General features: G+C 44.9%; 1 protein-coding gene across 8 annotated transcripts in view; it reads right to left on the reverse strand.

Moving 5' to 3' along the window:
- Positions 1 to 24,603, reverse strand: part of LOC127071589 (CUGBP Elav-like family member 1) — a 253,175-nt gene extending 228,572 nt beyond the window's left edge. For 7 of the 8 annotated variants that reach the window (XM_051011019.1, XM_051011033.1, XM_051011034.1 and 4 more), the window contains exon 1: positions 23,996 to 24,603. In XM_051011019.1, coding sequence (XP_050866976.1) covers positions 23,996 to 24,006 — 11 coding nt within the window. In that variant the 5' untranslated portion in view covers positions 24,007 to 24,603. Of the gene's footprint in view, positions 1 to 310; positions 10,866 to 23,995 lie in introns of those variants that run through there. The other variant, XM_051011036.1, reaches the window with a different exon arrangement.
- Between the last annotated feature and the right edge of the window lie 601 nt (positions 24,604 to 25,204).

Genomic DNA, 25,204 nt, shown 5'->3' on the forward strand with positions numbered 1-25,204 from the left:
AAGTGCTTCGCAAATAGAGGCAATGTACTGCGTGAAAAATGTTAAGTAGTTACGAAAAAAAAAGAAATAGTTTCGTTGTAATCGTATCGAAATAGAATCTATAAACGATACGTAATAAACATACTCTGTAGCCGAGTCTAATGGATTTTTATAAAAAATAAGCATATGCATTTTTAAGATATTACCTTACGTGCGCCTTGCAAATATCATAAAGTCATTCGTCAGAAAGTATTTGAATTTTTTTGTGACCCACTGTACGACGCATACCTATGTACGTAAGTTTACGTTAACGCGTTCCGTGTGTACTTACTCGAGCTCACGTATTTCACGAAATAGGAGAAGCTAAAGCAGTCTCGGTGCACTTGTCACGTACAAGGAAAGCGTAGCTGCAAGTTACCAGCTCGCGGACCACCGCGTCTTACATATAACCGAGGAACGTAAGGGAGAGAGGTCGGCGAACAGGGATGCGATCTTCTTTGGGTAGCAGAGCGTTCCAGGACCGACTCTTGGAAAAGTTTTAACGAGACTACCAAAGATTTTTCGTCTGAAGAGGCCGAGAAACCGGAAAGGAGAGTTCTTTCCTTTAACGCTAATGCTCCAAATAAAGTTTTGCACCTGTATTTTCGTTTCGTACGTTTCGTACGACGATCGTGATTTTCAAAAAAAGATCCTTATATAAATCGAAAGAGATTCGAAAGTCTATTACGTTACATACGTCGTCTATCTTTGTACAAAACCGAAATAATATGTGGAAAAAATTTGATGAAACGTCGATGTCTTCGTTCTCCGATCTCTTGCCGAATCGTAATAATAGCGAAAGATCATAAATAAAACAGATTCCAGACTCCTTTAATTTATTTTATCGTTGAACTTGGAGTCACGCCGTCAAAGAGCAGTCGGCTCGATCTCTCGCAGTTCCTCTTTAAACGCACTTCAATTTCAATAATCGCTGCGAGTGTTCGATGATCTCTCATGAGTTAGAAAATAGCTGTGCTTGTTTTTCGCGTGGGCTATTGGAATCGAGAAATTCAATGCGGAACAGAGAAATCATCGTATCGGGAATAATTTCATGCGTCCTATTCATGCGAGGTGAATGGATATAAGTTATTGATATGTCGACCGAGTTTTCCTTGTCTCATACAGTCGAGTTGTTCTCGCAAATATAAAAAGTCGTACCGTACGAGCTGTCGATAAAATTTTTGCGAATATGGCTTTCGAGTCTCGCATAAAACTCAATCATAGTACGTATACAAATATGCATGTGTAACTCGTAAACGTGTTTTCACAGTTGGATGATGAATTGAAAGCGAAAAATGGACCGATTGCCTAAAGTCAATTATGTAAATGAGGGAAAAATAAACAAGAAATAAAAAATGATCAAATTCGAAAGACATCGATCGAGCATAAGCACTGAATTGGTCGAAGTCGGCAATTATTAATCGTTTAGTTATATCGTAAAGTAACAACACGTTCTCGGTAAGTACGAAGGGAGAGAGATAGAGAGACGGGGGAGGGAGGGAGAGAGAGAGAGAGAGAGAGCGTGTCCCGCGTACCGTACGAACGCATTACCGTGATTGCAACGGCAGGAAACGCTAATTCACTAATGCGTCCCTTCCATGGTTGTACAGCCGGTGTACGGTTTAGCATGGTGCACGCTTGCTCGACTATCGAGGATGGTTTAGGATTATACGTTAACGGCTGGCCGATGCGGTTACCGTACCTTGGTTAGATACGGTTCGTCGAATAATTGCTTGAAAGATTTGTTGGCTTCGTCTTTATACTCGTCGTCGTCGTCGTCGTCGTCGTCGTCGTCGTCGTCGTCTACTACACCTACACTCGATTAGGACGACGATCCCGTCGTCCGTCCTGATACGAGTCTGACATCGTTCGAGGCTGAAGCCAAATCTCCCTTTAATCCTACTTTCTTTCGGAGTCCCGTATACATACATACATGCATTCTTCTCTCTCTCTCTCTCTCTCCCTCCTCTTTTTCCTCTATGACAAATTATTTTAAACGACACGAGCGCGCGGGAAATAAACTAATATATAATAAATTACAGTCGAATTAGATAATAACGCAACGTAAAAATACTTTTACTGTTCCGTAATAGGAAACATCCCATTCGTAGATAACGAAATTTTTATCGAGCGAAATTAAATTCAATGTTGCCTATTTCGGGATTTTATTGAGATAAAACATGGCCTTTCGGAGCAATACATTTCCCAGGTTCGTGCGTTTAAACATTCGTTCGAATTTGTAACATTTTCATGCCGTTTCTACTATTTCTCCTCTGTCTGTCTCTTTTTTTCGCATTGGCTTTTGATTCATTGCCGAGTAGATACATTCGATTGCCCGAAGGCATGTTTATGTTGAACCGATTGGTCTGGAACGTTGCAATGCGATACGTAAAACTCGACCAAGAACGATAACGATACAGAAACGAGCATCGTCGTTCTTTTTATCTTGCACGTTGCACGATATCGAGAGGCTCTAGTCGCTACGATGTATCTAAAAGACAGAAAACCAAGGGCGATCGTACACCGACGAAACGGAAAATTAATTTACTCGTCGAATATCTCGCGTTCGTTTCCAATCGTTCGAGAGAAGCATCTATTTTTGCGAAAAACTCATGGCAAACCGCGAACAACGGCGCGTCGTAGGGGCCGATTAAAAAGCATCACGCTTTATTTTCCGTTAAATCCACACTTTTTGTCTCTCCCGTTGAAATGATCGCTCTTGCGACAACTACCGCGAAATTTGACCGCATCGATCTCGAAAAATTTGCGTTACCTCTGCCACCCATCTCTCTCTTTCTCCCTTTCGCGTGCGTAAATTCGTCACGTAACGCAGAGACGTAAAGTGGCGGCTGCTGGATAGTTTGGAAAAAAAAAGTGTATCGTTCGACGTGGCCGATAAGCGTAATTAAACGACTGTCAGAGGCCAGAAACGGTCGAGCCGAGGTTAATGGAGGGTGAGAGGGTGTAAGTTAATCAACATTAGCTCGAAACCCGATATGGAAACTCGCCGAGTATTCGTCGTTTCGCGCTCGGCTGCTCGAGAGAGGCGTTGATCGCCGATGGGCCCTCTCTCCCCCTGCCCCCCTTTTCGTGACGCGATGATAGATCGCCAGGAATGAATTGCCGTTCGATAAAACGACGAAACGAATCGAGTGTGCGTGGTAGAGTACGCGAGCGAGAAAGAGAGAGGCTCGAATAGAAGGTAGATAAATATACTAGGATATTTTAATCGGACGGTCGACACAATGGACCGACGCATCGATCATCGCCGAAGCAGGAATTGCGATAATGCGAAATATACGGACGACCGAGGATGTTAAACCGATTTACATAAATCGAGTCTTCCCAATGCGTTTCTCTAGAAACTAATTCGGCTCTTCGGACGCTCCCGCGACCGAATCCATCGCGGTGAATTCCATTAAATCCGGTTTTATTCCTTCACCGTTTACCTTTTCGAGTCGGTCGACGTCGATGTCGATCTATGTAAATCGAGCAACGACGCGCGGCTCTGCGCGAGTGCGCGTCGTGTATACTCGTGTGCATCGTCAAAATCTTACGTAAAAGTAATCTCCGACGCTATTACTGCGAGATAAAAGCAAATAGAGTCTCCGAGTTTAAAGATCCGGTTTCGTAACGAAGCGATTTCTCGTTCGATGGACGAACAGGTTCCGATACTACGCGATTACTCCGACGGATCCGTACGCGCGCAACGATGAAACCGCAAATGCTTCAATTATGAAACAATGAAATAGAGGCACTGGTCTGCGCTAGTCTGTTCCTCGTTCCATCCCAACCCCACTCTCTCGACATTGCCACCGTCGTCTTCATTGCACCCCATCGTTGGTGCCAACTGACGCCAACTTCTCGTGCTAACTTGCTACCGTTGTTTCGTCGAGTTAACCAGCTAACTTCATACCAATCTACTCTGCTTTCCACCTTCTCCGGATCAGAATTCCTCTCTCTCTCTCTCTCTCTCTCTCTCTCTCTCTATCTCTCTTTCTTCGGCTTCAACCCATCGCAGATATATCCTTTCCTACGCGTCTTCTTCGACCTCGTGCGCCAACTGTCTGCGGTTCCAAGTGCGAATACCGCTCTAACCTCTGAGCCAGCTTTACACGACTAAACTATACGACTATTTCAGCGACTATCCAAAGAAGCGAACGTACCGCTCGATGTTCTCTATTCGGAGTTACTCTACTCCCGACGACCAAGCTCGTTTTCTTGTAATAAGACCAAGTTCGTTTCGACGCGTCGCACCGTTTACTTTTTTTTTACACTCGCCGAATACCAAGACCGATCGCGAAATCGTGAGAAATTCATCAAAACGAGGAAGAAATATTTGAACCGATGAAACAATAACAAAGTCGAGAATAATCGATATAAAATTTGTACGTTGCGTACGAAGTATTAAGATTCGTTTCAATCCTATCGTTTTGACGGCTTGATTACAAACGTTGCCACGTGAAATGCGGGAAATCGATATTCTTCAAAATAAATGCGTCGACGGAGAAAAAGAGAAAGAAGGGGAGGGGGGAGAGAGAGAGCGAGAGCAAAGGGGGTATGGAGAGGACGGAAATGGCAAGGGGCGTAGGCGTCCGTCATCGATGTCGAGAGCTATGGCGTTCGGTTATAATCTATACGTAGCCATACAATCCGGCCATACGGTAGAGATAAGGCGCGCGCTCGTGCACCCGGTTACGCCTCCACCCACCCCCTTTTCGACACCCTTTCACGCCATTGATAGTTTATGTTTGCGCTTTGCCTGCTGCTCGCCGATCGACTCGACCCGCCGACGTTATTTATCACTTCCACGCTCGACGTTTCGTTTTCAACGGCAAACCATGCCGTGCTTTTTTCCTTCGTCTCATCTCATACCATTCGTGTCGCTCATCCAACCTTAATTGACTCTTCTTCCAATCAGGTTTCTAATTTCTATTGAACGCGAACTTGCTATTTTCTCTCCGACATTTTTATTACTTTTATTTGTATTGTAAGTGCAACGAACTTTGAAATTCGCACGTAGAAACGACGACCTTTCTCTCTAACAAGATTTATTTCGTTTCGATCTTTTCGCTCACGATATTTCTTCGAGTCGATAAACTCGATTATTTTCGATAGCAAAGTACGCATTCGGTTCGAGAAATTCCCCTAAAAATAAAGTTGGGAAAAAAAGGATCGTTAGAAACGCATATCCTTGCCGTATATCCATAGTTTGGCCGGACGATCGATCGCTCGGCGTACGCTGCTTAAATGTTTCCGTGTCATTCGACAAACGCGGCTTATTCGATCCGAGGCTGGGGCCCTTTTCGGTGAATCGTAAATTCAATTTTGCGTTTAATACGGGGGATCATAAAGTCGTCGTAACGCATAATCCAGTGGAACCCTCGGTATCGGATGATTTATTTCGAATACAAAAGGTAAGGGAAGAGGCCAGAGAGGACGAAGAGAAAGAGATAGAGAGCGGAAGAAGAGGGTGAATTCGTCGACCGTAAGAGGACACCAAAGATTCGTCTTTCCGAAGGTGTCCGATTTTACGGCTGATCTAAGCGGCCTCGACGACTTCCTCGATGGCCTCCTCTTACCCTCGGCCTTCTAACGGCGTTCTTACACGATTTTATGCTTACCTTGAGACACGGTAAACATATTACATAGCTCGTTCGCGAGCTTAAGCTTTCACGTGTTTCTGAAACCGGTCGGCTAGTCGAGCGAGAATGAACGATAAACGGATACTCGCTCGAAGAGGTGACAAGGTCATCGTAGGAATATTAAATATCGGCCGGTCGCCGACCACAACGTGAACCGAGATGAATGGAGATTAATGTATACGTTCGCTGTCGTATGCGCGTACGCGCGCGTGTGTGTGTACGGCGAGACTCATTTTTAATTCATCACACGTTCCGGTTTAATGTTAATAAGTCACGGTTAGTTTTTGCGCGATATTCCCATCGACCGACGTTGCACGTAAGTTATTTTGTCGGACTATGATTAATAAAGACGCGTCTCTCGCACCAATTCGTTTTTACGAGATACCTATGTGTATAAATAAGGAAATAGCGAAATTTTAATCTTTCCAACGAAAATTATTTATTTTTTAATACATCACAACGTCCCTTCCGATAAAATGGACGATATAGTTTACGAAATAACGTCGTTATAGGTATCGCTCCTAAACCTCTAAGTCGCCTTAAGAGAAAGCGTACGATTCTATCTAGCTTTTAGTAATCGTCGATCTATCGTAAAATAATTTTTCCTACTAACGCTGGAATCAAAATTCTCGATGTATTTTCCGTGCGTCCACGAATTCGGGTTTTCGTTGAATGGAAGATCGGAAAAAGGTACGGACGAACGTGGCGTCGTCGTCATCGCGGGCATGTAAATTGAAAGAATGATCGGGTCGTGGTACGAGTCGCTTCAATCCCACGTAATTCCTTTCCCCACCCTCCTCCCTCTCTCTCTCTCTTTCTCTCTTGCTCTTCCACAACATCTTTGTTCGAAGTTCGAGCCTTTGTAGCCGGAAGTAATTACTTCGGTCTGTTATTCCACTCCGCGAAAAGCTTCTCACCGTCTCTATCTCTCCTTTCTCACGTAGACTCGGCTACAGAAACTGGTAAACGCTTTACTTTGAGGCACTAATTAAAATGACACGGCTTTGCACGTGAGCCGCTCCCGTCGCTGCCACACACCGCGAGAAAAATAGACGGAGAAAGAAAGAGCGAAAGGAGAGAGAGAAAGCGCGCGCGTGTGCGCGAGCGCATTTTTTGTTACTCCTCTTTATGCTCCTTCTTCTATGCTTTTCTTCGTCGAGTAGGAAGGAAGTAAAACGCTTCTCGAGACTACACGAGGATTTAAGGTTCGCTGTTTAGTTTTGGACGGAGCCCTGCGAAGAGCGTACGCCAACCGTGATGGCGCTATCCTTGTTCAAAACCTTCCCTCTTGTTCCTCTCTTATTTTTTGTTTGCCAAGAATCCTGTGTTGCGGAAGACAAGAAAACGCAACGATAGTACCGGCGAAGTACCGTTGCTGCCCCCGTGCAAATAAATTCCTCCCGACTTTTACACGTTAAGATTACGTAATAATAGAATAGCATAAACACAGAGAGAGAGAACACTCGAGGTTTTACTAGCCCGCGTGCCCTTTTTCCTTGGCAGCTACTCCACCCCTTTCTCTCTCTCTCTCTCTCTCTCCTCGCTGCTTCCTCTCGTCTGCTCATGCGACCCACTTCTACTTATCGTACGTTTCTCGAGTGTACTCGAACGTGCTCGAGTTCTCCTTCCTCGGCTTCAAGCGGGACCTTTTAATTCTACTTCAAGATCGTGGCACGTTCCATCGAACGGCGAAGCGTATCGGACCGCGATGTAATCCGTCTGGTAAAAGTTTTAACGACGACGTGACGTCTTCGCGAAATACGACCCCTGTAAATCGAATCTCACGAGAACCGAGCTCTCTACGTTTGCGTAAATTTCTGTCTCGCACGGAACGAAGAGCGATGCGCGATCTTGAATTTCGTTAAATACGAAAAAGGAAAAAAAGAGGAGGCAGAAAGAAAGGAAAATAAAAAACTAAAAAAGATTGATAAAGATAGAGCTTCTTTCTTAAAAAGTCGAGAAAGACCCAAAGAACGAGCACGATTATTTTCTTTTGGAGCGCGAAAGGAGAACGGACCTCTTAGAGGTACAATGCGGATCTAAACGAGGTTTTCTCGAGCGAACATTAAGGTGGCCGCCATAAATTCGGGGTTTTGATGTTCGGAGAAAAGGCCACGGTAACGTAGCCTCGGTGGTCTTCTCTTCGCGGCCGGTTCCTTCTCGTACGGTCTTCTCCGGGGCTTTTTCGAGACGTAGCCAGTAAAACGCCGCGGAAATGGTTGTCGGAATGGGAACGGAGAATAAAAGTAAGACGAGACTCAGGAAGGAAACGAAGCCGGGCCACCGAAATGCCGCGGGAGAATTCACGATCCACGACGTTCGCGTACTTTGGTACTCGGCGCGGCCGTGCGTTGCGGTGGAGTGGTCGAGCGGTGCCGAGCGCCGCACGAGGAAGAGGAAAAAGGCCGAATTTTCTCCTCGAACCGCGAATATTACGCCGATACTTCGATCCGCTCGGAATACCTCTCGAGGATCCTCTCTTCAGCCATTCGTCGTTTCGTTCGAAAACATCGATCGTAAAAAAAAGTCTGATTATCGGGAACGTTCGCCACCGATATTTCTCTCCTCTCCCTCTCGCCGTTCGTTCTTTCATCGTACCACTCGTCTACTCGTCCTTATCTATCCCTCGCGAACCTATGGCTCGAGGTTCATCGAAATGCACGACGTTGAAATTCTTCTACGAAGAATTATTACATCCTCTCCTCGCCTTTTTACTTCGACTCGTAACGAAGCTCGTTGCCAGGAACGACATTATTCGAAGCAATCCGTAAATGACGTATGAGATATTCGGTTCAGCATGATACTCATTCGGAAACTGGATCATCGCTCGCGACGATATTACATATAACTCGACTCCACCCCCTGCCACGACGTTCCGCCATTTGCAATTCATATCGTGTCTCGTGCATGTACGATGAAGTGACTACCGGTGACCGGGCTTCTGCGTCGACGTCGGCGTCGGCCTCGGCGTTGTTCGCGTATTATCGCTCGCGAGTAAAACGATCCTCTTCCGAAGAAACCTACCGATCCATCGATTACTCGCACCAGTCGTCCTCTTCTTGTAAAACCTTGCTTTCTAGTTTTCATCGACTACAAATTTGACCTACCGACAGCTCGGAAGACTTCCTTCTCAACGATCGTCTTGCTAAATCTTGGCTTCGCGTAACGAGAAATCGATGAAGAGAACAAAAATCGTCAAAGCCGACTGATCGCTCTTCAAAATACGTACCAAGTATTTCGGATCGAGGGAGAACTATTCGGAATTCTCGAAAACTCCTATTCGAGTGATGTAGTTGCTCTCTTCCGTGACACGCGACGTTACGAAGCGTTACGTAGACGAGTATTTCGATACAAAGCCCGGATCAAACGGTATCGCTGTTACGAGGAGAGCTAGATCGGTGGAACGCTGCGTACGTTTGCGACTCGCAAACGATCTTCGTACTTGCGTAACTTCGTCAAACCGCATTACCTTCTTAATCGTCGATGTACGCAGTCTCGCGGAGCAGAATATTTTTCGTTAAAAAATTTCGTAACTTTCGCGAACCGAGCTTCGTTTCCAATCCTCGTTGCTTGCCGATCTGTCGGTAGTTTTTCTTCTTTCTTCGTTTTTTAACTCGGTCTGAGCCTAGACTAAATAAAAATCGATAAGTCCGACGCGTATTTCGAAAGTCACGCCAATCGTTCGTTCGCTACAAAGGCATCGTACCGAAATACGATACGATACAAAAAGCTATCTCCGTTCGTTTTACCGTTCGGTTCAGCTGCACCGTCGGAGAACCAAGGATAGGAAGTACGGAGAGAGAAAAAGAGGGTGGAAGGCTTTGTACTCGCAAATGCGAAACCGACACTTATAAAAATCGCTTTTGACGCGAAACACGAATTTTACTTCGACGAATATTCTTTTGTCGAGGAAACGACGTTCGCGATATTGCGACGTGCGTGCATTCGTAATTTATCGCAACGTTAAACGTTACGTTTCCACCCGCAAGAAACACCGTGTCCTTTTCACTCATCTCCAGCAAAATTCGATTGTAACGACGAAAGAGACGCGCGTTTACGCGGAAGGTCGATCTTATCGATATTTAGAAACGCTCGATCGTGCGGCATCCACTCAACTCTGCAACTTTTCTTCGATCGGACGAACTTCGTCTGGACGCTCGAATTATCTGGATAATCGACTAGAAGGGAAAAAATAAAAGGATGACGAATCGTGGAATCGCAAGATCGCGAGTTTGTTTAGCAGGAGCATCACGAAGCACAAACAATTTCGTTAACGAGTCGGAGCTATTAGGCCCGATCGAAACTCGATTCTTGCGACAGATGTTCGTACGTGCGCGAAATCGCTCGTGCATAGCGTGTATCTGACATCAGGCTGCGTGTCACGTGCGATCGCCTCCGTTCGTGCGTGTGCACTTTCGTTCTCCCATGCGACCACCACGCGCGCACGCGCTCGCATACCTGTCTCCGTACGAAGTTGCACACACGCGCACGTACACACGCACGCACGCACGCACCGGACACACATATCATCGTTCACGCACGTAACTCTCTCGAAAACGCTCTTCTTCGCTTTCGATCGTCCGACACCTTCCGCGCGCGTATCGCGTAATGGAGAGGAGGAGCCTCTGTAAGCGCTCTCGTGGTCGTGAAAATTTCGATCGACGACGCGAAAACAAATGTGTAAAACAAACGTGTTATCCCAAATGCCCGTAACATCGCATTCGGAATGAATACCGAGAAACGATCGTAAACATCTTTTCTAAGAATCGTTTTTACGACGTTCTAGTCGCGTAGCTCTCGAGAGATCGTCGACAATAACAGGGTGGTCGCGACCCGTCATCGACACGTTTCGTCCTCTCTGATATTTATTTTTAATCGGACTCGAAGGAGCAACGTTTCGTTAAGTAGGTCGAACATGGAGAACGAAAGAGAAATTTTTTTGCCGCCCTTATCGACTCTTCAGCATCGGAAGAAGCACTACTCGAGAACGTCGACCTCTCCGGTCACGCGATTCGAGAGGAAACGTCTCTCGAACGAGCTTCTAACTTGCAGAAATAATGCAAGGACCAGGAAAGGTATAAAAATCGTACGCCATTCTACTTCCGTTTCAAACGAAGGTCCTCGACATAAAGTTCGTCCGGAGTTCGACGACCCGAAGAGCCGATTATGTAAATAAATTTCTCTACCGATCTCCGGCATACGATATCGAATTCGTAACTAACTCCGTTTCGCCGATCCATAGTTAAGAATTTATTTTCTCTGCGAGAAGGTATATATATACACGTGTGTATCTTAATTCCGACCGTGTCTTTTCGAATTCTCTTTCTCTTCAAAACAGCAATCGCAACGTAGAAGAAACGAATGGAGAATGAAAACGTATAAGAGCGAGAGTTAAAACGGATAAACGTAACGACTATGAGGGAAGAAAAACAATGTATTTATTATCAAGTTCTCGTAATTTCCTGATTCACAGCTAGCACTCTCCGCGATTCTTGTGGACGGGGGAAAAGAGAGAAAGAGAATCGTGCAACGTCGAAGTCGATAGTTGTAATGGTTAGTTGCCGTAGACACATAGACGCGCACGTACACGCGCAAGCTCGCGTACATCTTTATATAGCTTGTCGCGGATTATGTAGACCCGCGTTGGAACATGTGTTCGTTATATCGCTCCGACGGAGTTAGTAACTCTTGGCTAAGGTTTCCCTCCGTCTCTGCGCGTCGCGACGAGGTTGCTGGTGGTTGTGGAGTTGCTCGGAGAGAGAGAGAGAGAGAGAGAGGGAGGGAAGGAGGGGGAGAGGGGTTTGGCTACGGGGGTGGCGGACTTCCACGTACGTTGTACGTTCGTTCTCTCGTACTCGCTCGCGCACACCTGTGCACTGGAGCAGCGAGCGAGGCAGAGTGTATGTATGTACCTACGCTACGGGTAAATATTTCACGTAACTACGCTCCCACGAATTAAGCGGCTTAAGTGGATTAAGAGACGGCTAGCCATCCGCCATTGTCGCGTCGTACTTTTCGCGCATCGACTTGGCACGATCGTGACTATCATTAGACGGGCTAATCGAGCGTCGGATAAACGTCAACCGCGATTCCTTATTTCCTTTCCTTTTTTGCAAACTTTTCCGACGATTCGATCGTACCCGTCGATTATTTCGAAGCTCGATCGGAAAGCGTACGATAACGAGAATATACCAAGAATTTATTCCTTCCCGCGATGCTTTTATATCTTTCACGGGTGTAACTCGCGATCGAATTTACGACGCGCGTCAACGACGATGTTTTCTCTAGCTACTTCGTTCGACGGCTAATTGCGAAACGATCGCACAGGTGTGCACACAAGGCGTGTCGAATAAGTTCAAGGACCGAACGAACGAGTAAAGCGAGAAGGCCGTTCGATCGCACCTCTTCAAACTCCCCAGGCTATGTTAGTCGTCGGGCACGTAAAGATAGACGATACTGCAATTTCCTTGGATCGCTCTCTTCGATGGATACACCACTTCGCTCGCATAAAGAGCGTTTTATAAAAACGAACGGATTAAACCGTAATCGAACTTTTAATTCGATTCGAATAAGTAACAAAAAATAGACTCCTTTAAATTCTTTGGCATCGATTGGCATCCGACGAAGGATCTCGTAACGAACCGTGCGCGTTTCCGTTTGTTTGCCCCGAAAATTGTGACGACGGGAAGAGGCTTTTTCGTGTCCTAGAAGAAAGCAACTACCTAGAAAATCGACGTTAGCCAAAGTAAACCGGACCGTCCGCGAATTTATTCGAGATGCGAGATGCGAAAAGAATCAAAGTGGATCGCGATTCCGGCGATAAGAACCTACTCAAGTTCTTCGCGCACGTCCGCGAGGAGGGAAACCTTCGGGACACGACCGAGAAGAAAAGGGAACGAACGGGAAGAAAGGAAGAAACTTTTCAATTTTCATCCGACGAATTTTCAAGAAACTCGCGAAAGATAAAAGATTATCGCGGAACAATGATTATATCGACGAAAGCTACGAGACGGTATTTACGCGTTACTGCATTATACGTAAGAACAAACGAGGAACGCAACTGGCAAGGAAAGAAAAAGCAATGAATCTTCCTTTCGTCGGGGATGCTTTATCTTCGGCAGATGCAGCCGATACTAAAGAGGACCTTTAAGGTTTATCTACGTTATAAAAGTCTCGGTTTGCTTTAACCGATAAGCGGCTAGCAACCATCCCGTATTAAGACTTATTCCTCGAACCAACGAGAAGACGCTCCGATAATCTCGCACGGGCCGAGCCAGCTTCGTTCGTTCTCTCTTTCGCTCGTTCGCAGATACGTTCTCGCGCTAATAGAAATAATACGACGCGCTGAAAGTAAACAGGTGTACGGTAGCGGCCGGTTAATACGCCGTGCGGACGTAATATACGGCGTTGGTGGTGGTACGTGGGATAAACGACGGGCAACCGGGTGCAGAGCGAGCGTGCATTTGCCGTTGAGCGTGTAATTTAACGTCCCGTGCCGGTTCCGCCTCTTCTCCCTTCCCCTATCCCCTCTGCCCGTGCCCCTGCCTCTACCCCTCGACCTCCCTTCTATCCACCACACCGCAGGCCACACACACACACACACACCCCTTTCAACCCTCGTGCTCGCTCTCTCGACTCCTCCTCTTCCGTATCTCTCGAATGAAACCGATATCGACTGTCTCGACGTTACTCCTCTTCTTCCGTCCTTCGGTCTTCTTCTAACGAACCGAGGAAATTCGATGATCGCGGTCATTTCACGAAGTTTTTCTTTTTTCCGAAATAAAAGCGTCCTCGCGAGAAACGATTTGGGAGAGTTAGGTCGCTCGATAGAAATGCGAGACGAGGAACGAAATTAAAATAGGAGTTGTAAAACTCGACGTATGCGGTAGGTGTGTATATAAGTAATGAGAGAAAGGAGAAAGGTAGGTAAATATATGGGGAGAAAAAAGAAAAGAAAAAAGAAAAGAAAACGGAAAGAAAAAAGCAACGCACCGGATATCGATTCGACGTGAAATAAAATTCTAGCGAAAGCATCGCGCTGATTTTATACTTCGTAATTCCTTCGAACTCGATACGCGTTCGTCAGCGAGGTAAGGTAGATCGAAGGATCGTCACAAGATCGGTGAGCCGAGAAAGTTGAAACGACGAAAGGGATTTCCCCGTATGTTCTATTATTATTGTTTACCGTATCGTACCATTATCACTGAACGTACACAAGTCCGAAAAGTTCGACGTAGCGACTAAAAGGCAAACGCGTTGCGCGTGGAAAGAGAGGGTAATTAAGGTACGGTGGATGGACGTTATCCGAGGGTTGGCATCGTCGTAGACAACATCCGCTCGTATATCAGCACGAACGGGAAGCGCCTACGGGAAGGATGCAAGGGCACTGCGTTATAACGAACTTTCGCGGACGGACTTCGGCTCCACTGACCTGCCAATAATTATCGACGTTAGGTACTACACGTACTGATAGAGTGGCTGGCACCTGTTTACGAGAATCCGTCTCATGCATGCACCAGAAACTCCATCCGTGATCGGAAAGCGGCCCAACTCGAAATTGCAATTCTGATCCCAGCGGAAAGTTCGCTCTGACCGATCGAAAATTAATTAAGGAAAAACAAGTTCAATTAATTTACGTCCGTCGACCGATGTAAAAGTAATTATCGAAAGAGCTCGGACGGACGATTGCACGGCTTCCTCTTCGTTATTTTCTATTATAATATTATGCAAGATACAGAGAAGAAGGGTCTTGGATACGTTCGAGATTTTAGCTCCAACGATGAAACGATCTTTCTTTTTTTTATACCGGAAACATCCAGCTTTATAAGATATCCGATTCGCCTTTTTTTCCACATAGATTTCTCTCTCTCTCTCTCTCTCTCTCTCTCTCTCCGCGCAAATAAAAAAGAAAAAATAAGGCAGGGAGGGAGACGACGTTCTCGTATCAGAGGCCGACACGCGTTAGCGCGAAAACATTTCAAAGTCGAACGTACGCGAATAAAACGTATGCAACGCGCAAAGAAAATATTTTTGTTGCAATCAAAATGGAACGAGTATCTGTTTGTATCTCTCACGTTATACGCGTATTGAAAGGGGAACGTGGAAGAGTATTTTATTACCACGTGTACGGATAATGCTGAATGTGCTCTACTTCCCTCCTCGTACGCGATGCGTATGTACCATTATAAGGGTACCTGGGTCGTGGATACCCCAGCTATGAAACGAGCGACTCAATGTGTGACGTCATGAAGAGATGTTTTGTTCGTATATTGACGTTGTCCTTTCGTGCTCGCTCGTTGTAAAACGAGTCAGTGTTTACCTTGTCGATGAAAAGGCGAGAGAAAGACAAAATGGAGCTTGAAACGTTGCCTTTCGTTATAACGTCGTTGTAATTATCGTTATTTCGATTCGTTCGATAAAAAGAAAAAGCGATCGGTACACAAACGAATACGCGTCGATGCAACATTTTTATGCGCTTTACGAGCAATCGTTCGAACACGATTTCGCGTTACTAAATTCGCATTGATTTCTACACTTTACTCGATCGACAACGAACGTTGCAAGAAAAAGGTGATATGCGTTAAAGACAAAAAATCGACCTCTATTTCCGCGTATAACGACATATTCGCTATTCTAAGAAAATGAGAGAGAGGATGGCCCGAAACGAAATACGACCTCGCATCGTTGTTGCTTGTTAGCTATAACGAGGCGAGCTTACGTATATTCGTTACACGCTTAGGGATTAGCCACGCTGGATAGAGCCAAGAGAGAAAGGGAAAGACTATTATGTGTACGCGTGCGCACGTCGGTGTACCAAGTGGATAGAGGCATCTGTTGAATAAGGGCTCGTCGATGGAGGCAGAAAGAAAGAGAAAAAAAGAGAGAGAGAGAGAGAGATATTCATGGCATAGCTTCATTCCGCTCTACTTACCGAGTGATCTCTCGGATTCAGACGCTGCATATCCGTCGATGTGAAGAAAGTTGAAGCGCGTTTCGATTCGCTACTCTCTGCCTCGTATCCCTTCTTTTCTCTTAAATATTACGTAACGCTATTTACTCATCGCATTTTCGAGAGTATCCTTTCTCGTAGTATCAACGACCGTATCGCGTCTTATTCATCGACAACAATTATACCCTATTAGTATAAATGTTTTCATATTATTAGGACCTATCTCTTCTTTCATCTACGTATACATACGAACGAAACTATGTTTACTCCGAGTCATTGTTTTCGTCGAGTCTCACTCCGCTTTGTAATCCGTAGACGTTTAGAAAGGGAAGCGATGAGAAAGACAGAGATATGGAGAGAAAAAGACAAAGAAACGGAGAGAGAGAGAGAGAGAACGCGATTAAAGCCGCGGTTACGTTATATTCGTATTACCAACGACTAATTGCTTCGTCGTGCTCGACTTTTCTGCCAGCGTGACGAAGCAAAAAGGTGGTCCTTCCTCCCCTCTCTCTCCCTCTCGCCCTCTATTCGCTCTTTACTTCCGTCGCAGAGTATGCGCGAGGGAATATACTCCGTTCGTAGGATAGGAGGAAAAAAGAGAAAAGGAGGAAAGAGGGACGGAGAAAGAGAAAGAGAGAGAATTGCTGTAGCTACGTAGGTACGTACGTATGTATTTAGAATACATATACTATAGGAGCGATGCTCACTGTGTATTCAGAGCCGCGGTAGAAATTACACGTCGATTCAGTTGAAATTATCGTGCATACGTACGTCCGTGTCGTACGGGCACACACCCATGAAACAACACGCATGCGAGCCCGTTTAAAGTTAATATTTACGGACGTATTTGCACAGAAAACGGGGATCCTTCCGCGGTGACACAGCTCATCGTGCTTCGTTAAACGTTACGGATATCGATGCGCGTGATATTACCACCGAGAATAGATAATGCACGAGCTTCCGTATTTCTGATTATGTATCTGCTATTCGAATGGAAGTGTGTCGTAAGGAAATCTCATGAAAAAATCACAACGTTATCTTTCGTTTCATCGAGTAGTACAACACGCGCTTCGATTCAACAACTTTTATATCAATGGACGCAAGCGTTCGAGATACCATCTTTTTCTTTCGCTCGTAGTATTTTGATTTCGAATGGCTTTTAAACTAGAGTAGATGGAAAATCGTCGATGAAACAAATAGATACTCGATATTCTCTAAACATTTAATATTTTTTTCCTCGAGCGACTCGGTAACATCATCTTAAGCGTAGGATAACAGTACCGTAATACCGCATCGTTTCGAATAATGAACCTCGAAAGGTTATCCTCGCAACAGCGTTCCGTAAAAACTCTATGGTATAGAGATTTCTGTAACGCTAAAGGCAGAGTCGAACCCACGAAAAATACGTTCGTGAATGCGAACGAGAGAAAAGCTCAGCCAAAACCGAAATATCTTTCCGATTCGATTCACCGTTGTAAATGGAACGAAATAATCTTCTTTTTTTCCCCAACAGACCGAAACTTCGTTTCGTGCAATCTCCGTGGGACAACGCGTGTAATTAGATGAAAAGTCAATATTCCGACGAAAATGGGAATTTATTTTTCTACTCCACGGCATTTATGTCGACGCTTCCGCAAATTATAAAATAAAAGTACATTTTCGAAGTAGTCCTCGAAATAAACTAATTGTAAATAATTCTAATTCCGGATTATCTCGATATCGAGCAATCGGAGGAAAAATGAATTTCCGATACGAACACGTAACTGTCAAAATTTCTTATCGCGAAAATCGATACCGTGTTAATTAATTTATAAGAACGTACCGTACGTGTGTCGAAGCACGTGTGGTAAAAAATCGCGAGCGGAGTGGCCTCGAATTTTTTGTTGGCGGTCCCTTTAATTGATATTACAAAAGCGTAAAAAATAATTCGGCTTTCTTCTTTTCTCTTTTACGAGCGATGTTCGCGCTTAATAATTTCACGAAGCAAAGAAATGCGTAGCAGCGTTTAAACGTCGTGTCACGCGAGAGAACGTCGAAAATTTAGAAGTACGTTTCCAGACGCAAGAAGAATTACGTCGCGGCTCGCATTTGCGAACGGTCCTGTTGTCTTGTGTCAGCAAAACCTATGAAAAATCTATGAAAGTGCACTCGCATACGAAACGTTTTCATACATATTTGAAAATCGATGTTACCACTTGGAGATTGCGCGGAGATAATGCATAATGGATTTTCGATTTAAAAGAGATATTTTTCTCGTGTATCGTTTAAAACTCGAATTTATACGATTTATAAACAAAGACAATATCGTTTCGCAGCTCTCAAGATATAAATAATAATAATAATAACAAACCTTTACGAGCTTACGAAGTAAAGTATCGATCTCATAATATACGTAAGACTTTGGATCAATCGGAAGCACCAACTTCGTAGACGTGCCGAGCAAACCCCTGACGTCGCAGATCGCTAACAACGATACAAGTTGATGAGCAATCAGAAATACACGATGGAACCCCAATCGATTCTGTTGTCAGGGACCACAACACGCATATGGTTGAAGGCAAATGAGTCTTGTATACTGGACGCGAGACACGCGACGCGTTGCTACTCCGAGGGAGAACCGATCGGAAGAAGATTCGATCGTCGATTCGATAAACGCACGAAACTCGTTCTTGCTCCTTCCTTATTGATTTACAAACGACGACGATATTGCCATAGACGGTATAGTAAATACAAATGCGAAAGTTTAATGGAAAGAAGGAAATCGCCAAAGTGTTTCTCGTTTCGATAAGTGCGGTATATATCTTGCTCGTATACGGTAAGAGAAAACTCGAGCAATTTCAAAAGTGTAGAAGAGGATCGAATAGAAATATCATAAGTAACAGATCGAAGTTCTTTCTTCTTCGAACGCGATACGACGTTTCCGAGGAGAGTTCTCGCACGACGAGCAAAGGGGACCCCGCCACGAATTCGGTTTTACGAGGAACGGAGAGAGGCACGGAAGAGAGAAGAGAAGAGAAGGCAAGAGGGAGGGAGAGAGAGAGAGAAACGAAAAAAAGGATGAAGAAGGGCGAAACCCGAAACCTCGACGGTCCGCAATCTTTTCCACGAGTATTCTCCGTTGGGGCAACGTAAGCACTTTTGCGAGGGAAGTGAAGTGGTTTTCCTCGCGTGCATAGCCAGACATCGCTCGTGGATTTCGTGCGCAGCTAAACCACAAGCCACATCGTTTCTCGTCGCAATAGGCATCGTTGCGTTTTTCAACGTCCCCGGCGCATTTCCCACCTTTCGTCGAGAAGGATCGTTTCCTCCTCGATCGGAAACTACCCGCCTTTCGCATTTTTTATTTCAATTCTTCGTATCTTCGTCGCTTCGATCGTTTCGACTCTCAACTCGTATTTTAACGTTTACGTAATTTAAATATAAAAATATAGACAAACGATGTTACCAATTAAGCGGCTATTTCCGAGGAAATTTCAACAAAAAATCAGCAAAGCTATCGGTTAACGAGCAAGCTGTTCGCGTAACGTTAGCTGTGTTTGTAAGTGGCGTCGTTTGAGCGCTACGTAGAGATAATCGTCGGCGAATGAGATAATAATGGACCACGATGGAAGATGTTTAGTCAGGGATAAATGATATGATAATACGGCGAAGAGCGCGTAAATTGAAAGTTAATTGAAAGAAACTGTCGTTCCTTTTTTTGCGTATTCACTTCAGTCCCGACTTAAAAATTTATCGACATCGCACGTTTTTCTTCTTTCGGTCGTCGAACGTAATTTACGTAGCCAATGAAACAGCCATTCGAGACGTATCGATATTGCCTTCGCTAATAAGGTCGACGAAAAATAATTTCGTTAACGCAACGACGCATATTCGTGATAGGACTGTGATTAAAACCGTAGCAACGCAGTCGAGTTCGTTCTTTCTCGCAGCGAAGCGACCGCGGCTGCAGTTAGATCACGACGAAATTCAATGTGCGATATGATCAATGGTCAAGAGGGTAGATTGGCTGTCTCGTAAGCGAGGCTTCTCTCTCTCTCTCTCTCTTTCTCTCTGTGAAATTTTGCGATTAATTTGGGAACAATGAAAAAGCCAATCGAAGCAGGAAAATGAGATTCCACGACACGGTGAACGCTGGTGTGTAAGCCACTTTCGTTTCGAAATGGTTATTACGTTCTTGATATACCGCGAATTCTTCGATTATCCCTCTTTTAAACGAGGAGAAAAAAGAAGGAGAGAGAGAAAGAGAGGAGGGAGGGAGAACAGAGGACGTACAAATCGATTCGACTATTACGAAGCAAAAGTAATTACATAACCGATTATTCTCCGCAAACAACTCTGGCTATTACCAATGTGCCGCCATACGTCATTGTTCTAAACAAGCTTTCAACCAGCACGACCGGTTTTGTCAGTTAACGTCGATCCAACGAGACTACAAAGCTTTACTAAATCGTAGTTATGTTTTACTTTAGTTAATCGAGAGAAAGTATAATTGCGCTGCGATTGGTGTAAATCCTCTGCCCAACAAATTTAATTCTATTAAGAAAAGAATATGAAGAGAGATAAACGAAGCTTTTTTTGTCCAAACGTTCGATCCATCGAACGTTGATAAGCACGTATTTACGTTATCAATCGCTTTCGCTATCGAACCTTATTAGAAAATGCCCATTTAAATAGCATTAATCCGATCTGTTAAATGTAACGTATTTTTTCCGAGTTTAACTCTTCCGTGACTTTCGTAAACTCTCCGGAGATGTGCGCACTCTCCGACTCGATCGCGGTTAAGCAAGCTTTCCTTAGAAAACTTTGACGAATACGACGGCGACGGCGACGGCGACGGCGACGGCGACGGCGACGGCGGCCTGTGGGGAACTTGGAATTAGGCCAGACAGACGTGCGTGCGTTTCTGTACACGGTGTCCTTTCGTCGACTATGAATCATTCGACTCTTTTGCTCTCCGCAATATCTACTCCCCATCCAACTCGCTTTACATTCTGCAAATTTACATGTATTTTCTTTTTTATTTTTTTTAAGCGATCGTAATTTTTTTTCTCGCGAATCGTATATCGTTCCTATCGAAGCTAATCCGCGATATTTAATATCGACTTACTTTTGTTTCGATCGTTGCAAAGATACTCTCCGATAGAAAATTGAGAGAGAGAGAGAGAGAGAGAAAAGAATAACAATTTTTACCAGGAGAGAAAATCTTCTCCGCAACTTCTTTTTCTTTTCTCTTCTCCCGTGGTAAATCATTTCCCGGTCGCAGGATCGTTAAGTCTCTTCGTCTAATTTACCGAGTTAGATAGGAAACCCTTCAATGTCTCCCTTCGTGTTCCAGCCTTCCGTTCTGTTCCGATCCTTCCCCGACCGTCGACGAGCATTCGACGACGGGGCAAAGACGAAGGGAAGACGAGGACGACTACGAAATTTCAATTTCCGAAGCGAGTCGCAATGTCGAGCATTATCGATGCCGTTACGCGGAATTGCTTGGCACAAGCTCGCCTAGCCGGATGTAACTTCCCTTCTTTCTTCTCTATAGCTGTGCTCTCTCTTTTTTTCTTTTCTTCTCCCTCCGTTTCCGTCTCCTTTTACACTCCCTCTTTCCCTTTCTTCTTTTCTACCAGTCGTCGAACGGCTGGCCCTTTCTCCTTCTTTTGTTCGACATAATTCCACATCGATCACCAACACGTGATTCTTTATTGTCCAAGAAAACAGACCACGCGAGGAAACCACCTTACGTAACTCGTACACACGCATATTATGTATCACGTATATCACACACGACGCGCGCGCGCGCGCCATCAGCTCGAGCAACGTTACATAATTTTAATGTAATTTTCGTCGATATACGATTATTTACTCTTTAAAGTCCTCCTCGAAGGAGATCGAAGTCGAGATGAAATGCCCGCGAGCACGGAGGACGACCTTGCCCACGAACATTCTCTTTAAAGATTGTTTATATTTCCGAGAAAAGAAAATAACGATAACGAAAGAAAGGTTACTCGGTCGTTATTACGCTTATCTAACGCCAATTCACACGCTATGAAGCAGAAACGAATGAACTTGTGTACATAAGCACGAAGAATTACAAACGATAACAACGCAAATCGTCCGATTGGAAACAACGAACCGATCGACGACGAGTCATTCTTTTCGCGATGATTAATCTGCTTACTCCGACAAAGTAATACAAAATCGTTAGATAATTAGTTTATATAATTATATTCGAGTTGATCGGATAAGTTCGACGCATCGATGGTCGCATTAATTCGTCCAAAACATAAAACGATTCGGTCTATCGATTTTTCGCTTCAAGACACGTACATACGAATTTTCGTTTTATTCCATTTTTAGTCTTAAAACTCTTCCACGATGAAAGTAATAATATCGACGCTTATCGGTTTTTATCAATTCAACGTTAAATGCGATATATGCGAACAATCTCGCTTGCAAGATTAACGACTCGTAGCTTCGTTTTCGTATCAGAAACTTAGTTTAGAGATAATCTATCATGTATGCGTAACAACGTTTTCGAAATAGGTAATGCGAAGTACGAATAATATGCATAGGATAGAAATAAATAAAGGTCGCACGCACGTCCAAAGGAATATTTCATTTATTCGGGTACGTATATATCCTCTTTCGTTCGATTTGATTTCATTCGACGATTCGAGTGCACGGGACGTACATCGTCTTGATAATTTTTCAACGATTATTTTCGTCCAATCGAGCGAAATGCGGGAATTACGGAAACGATAGGATAGATTCGGCGCTTGTGCTTTATCGTCGTGTCACTTTTGGTTTCGTTTTGGCATATCGAGGAAACAAGAAGAAAACGGAGCGGCTGGAGCGTGGCGATTTCTATCGTTGCCTCGTTTCTACTTTTCTGCACATCCCGTTGTTCTCGTCTCTCTATTTTTCTCTTTCTATTTCACTCTCACTCTCGTTCTCTTACTTTTGCACAAGCGTCACGTGTCGCCATAAAGCTACGTGCCAGTAGAAACAAAGGATCGAGACTCGACCCTTAGACGATTTTTCGCGCGAACAAAATAGAAATGTGAGTCAAGGATTTGGCTGTAAGAAACTAACAATAACCCATCCGTCGAGGCGAGAAGAAGAGAACGAGTCGGTCTCGCGTCTTTGAAAAAAATACTTTTGCGCAACGGAGCGAATTGCGTCCTTTGCGGATAATCCTGCGAATAACCTCGTGCGTACATCTTTTGCCAGTCGCGCATAGGAAATATGTTTTTCCTATTTTTTTGTGCCAAATTGATCAAGGTCGGCAACGGCCGTTGAATACGCTTCGACACATCGTTATTTCCCGCGATAAAGCGCGCGAAGAGCGTATTTAAAAATCGATTCGAACGATCGGAAATATAAAAGACGACAAAGAGGATGACGACGATGACTGTGAGAACGTAATCGTACGTCGAGAAGGCCAGCGTCGATGTCAGTGAAGGAGAGACGATGCGCGCTATGTGTTAGCAAAGTCGCCATTAATAGATATTATGCAAAGGAACAAAAGAGAACTGTTATCGAGCGTCGGCACGTCGTCGACACGTCGTCGAGTGAGAAACGTCGGAAAAGGCGAGCACAAAGGTAGAAGCGTTTTCTTTTACGCAGGTGTTCGAGGACGCGGTATGTCGATGACGATCGCTACGCGAAGGAACGTACGAGGGACGGACGGACGACGCGTTATTCTCTCGATTTACGTTCTCCGTGCTTTGCAACGACGAGCGACGTTCGCACGAAAGAGAACTTTTTCTTTTAAATCATCGAGGTATCTCTAATTTTAGGTCAGCGATACGTACTATTTCCGTCTCGTATTTATACGAAGAAATTCAACGGAAAGAGTTTTGAATTTCAAAAAAAAAAAGAAAAAAAAGAAAGAAGAAAAAAAACAGAAACGAACGACACGTACGCGTTATCTCGCACGAACCAGATGTTCGAGGACGCTTTATGTTAATGCGGCATAAATGCGTTCGATCTCGGAGTTGTTGCTCGATCGAATAATCGTCACGATCCACTTAGCATACGTACAAAGACAAAGAAAAATACGAGTCTGTTTCGACGCATATAAAGGAATAAAAGCAACTCGTGGCAATATGATGTAGAACGTGAGAACGTGGTCGTTACTTTACTCGGTGGACAACGAATTCAATTAATAGTAAAGAGGCGCGAGCGTGCGTTTCCGCCGAAGTCAGCGTGCATACGTTACACATTTTTATTGTCGGCGCGTGTATACAGCATAAAAAAAAAAGAAAAAAAAAGAAAAGAAAAAAGAGAAAAAGAATTACGAATACGACTGGAACCAGCTCGGAAAAACAGAGAACGAAGAAATGTCGAGCAAACGTATGTATGTATGTATGCGTATACGCGGACATACCCGATGACCATAATAACGATCCTCGAGTTTTCCACGCTCGTCCACGCTTTTCTTTCTCTTCTTATCTTCTCTCTTCTCTCTTCTGTCACACTTGCCAACTATCGTCCAGTTGAAAACACGTTCCACGATAGAAACACCGCGTCTTTGATCGCTGCTCGCGAGCCTCGGGTCAAAAGGCGAGGCTCACGAACGGCGACGCGAACGACGACATCGACGACACCCTCGAGTTCTCTCACTTCCGAAAATTATCGAAACGAAGACGACTCCAGTTGTAAAATCCTTTTCCGAGAAAATGCAGAGCTCGCGTCCGTGATAGAAAATGAAAAGGTCGGACCGCGCGCGATCTCTTTTCCCGAAGAAAAATAATAAGAGGGACAAGAGCGCTCGAAGGTTAAGTAAATCGTAACTGGGGGGGGATGACAATGGGGAATGGAGGGGGGTGAAACGGTAGAAGCGTAGACGGTCCCTCTTCCGGTGCGAACAGGTGGGCACACGCTCGCGACACGCTGCGCGCCGCGGAAAACACGCGAGTCTCGTGAGCTACGAGAAAACGACAATGAGAGAAGACGCACGCGTCGCGACGGCTTGACGTCGACTAAGGTAGATCGGTCTCGGCTCTTCACGCCACACACCCCTACCCCCTTGCCGCGCCACTCCGCGCCAGGCGCGTTTGCCGTCGACGCCGCGACGACGACGACGCCAACGGCGAACGCTCCCGCCGGCGCTGAGGGCGCCACCGGTTTTCGTATCTCTCTCCCTCCCTCTCTCTCTCTCTCTCTCTCTCTCTCTTCTATCCCTTGCATCATTTCTTCGAGATTAGCGCGCGATTTTCTCCTCGCACTTCTCCCTATCGAGACCTCCGACGACCGACGCTTTCCTATTTACAAACCCGATTCCATCCCTCCCTTCGTCCCTCTTATGCTCGCCCTTAACAGAAAGCAAGGATTATCTCGTCCTCGTCTTTTATCCGTACGGACTTAGTTTCGAAAGCTCGTGACATCTCGAGGAAGATCTTTGCGATTCGTTCTGCAACTCGGATCGAGATATCTGATGCAACTTTGACTTATGAAGCATCGATTCGAAAAAGAGATAGGCGTTATATAAGTTCGCTGTAAACATGTCGCGATGTATGCGTTTTCTCTCTCGTGCGAGTCCAGAGAAATTATGCGCCACCTTCTTTCTCCGGTGTAAAGGATCTAATAAATTCTA

The sequence above is a fragment of the Vespula vulgaris genome, chromosome 22 (assembly GCF_905475345.1).
Source record: "Vespula vulgaris chromosome 22, iyVesVulg1.1, whole genome shotgun sequence".
Classification (NCBI taxonomy): Eukaryota; Metazoa; Arthropoda; class Insecta; order Hymenoptera; family Vespidae; genus Vespula; species Vespula vulgaris.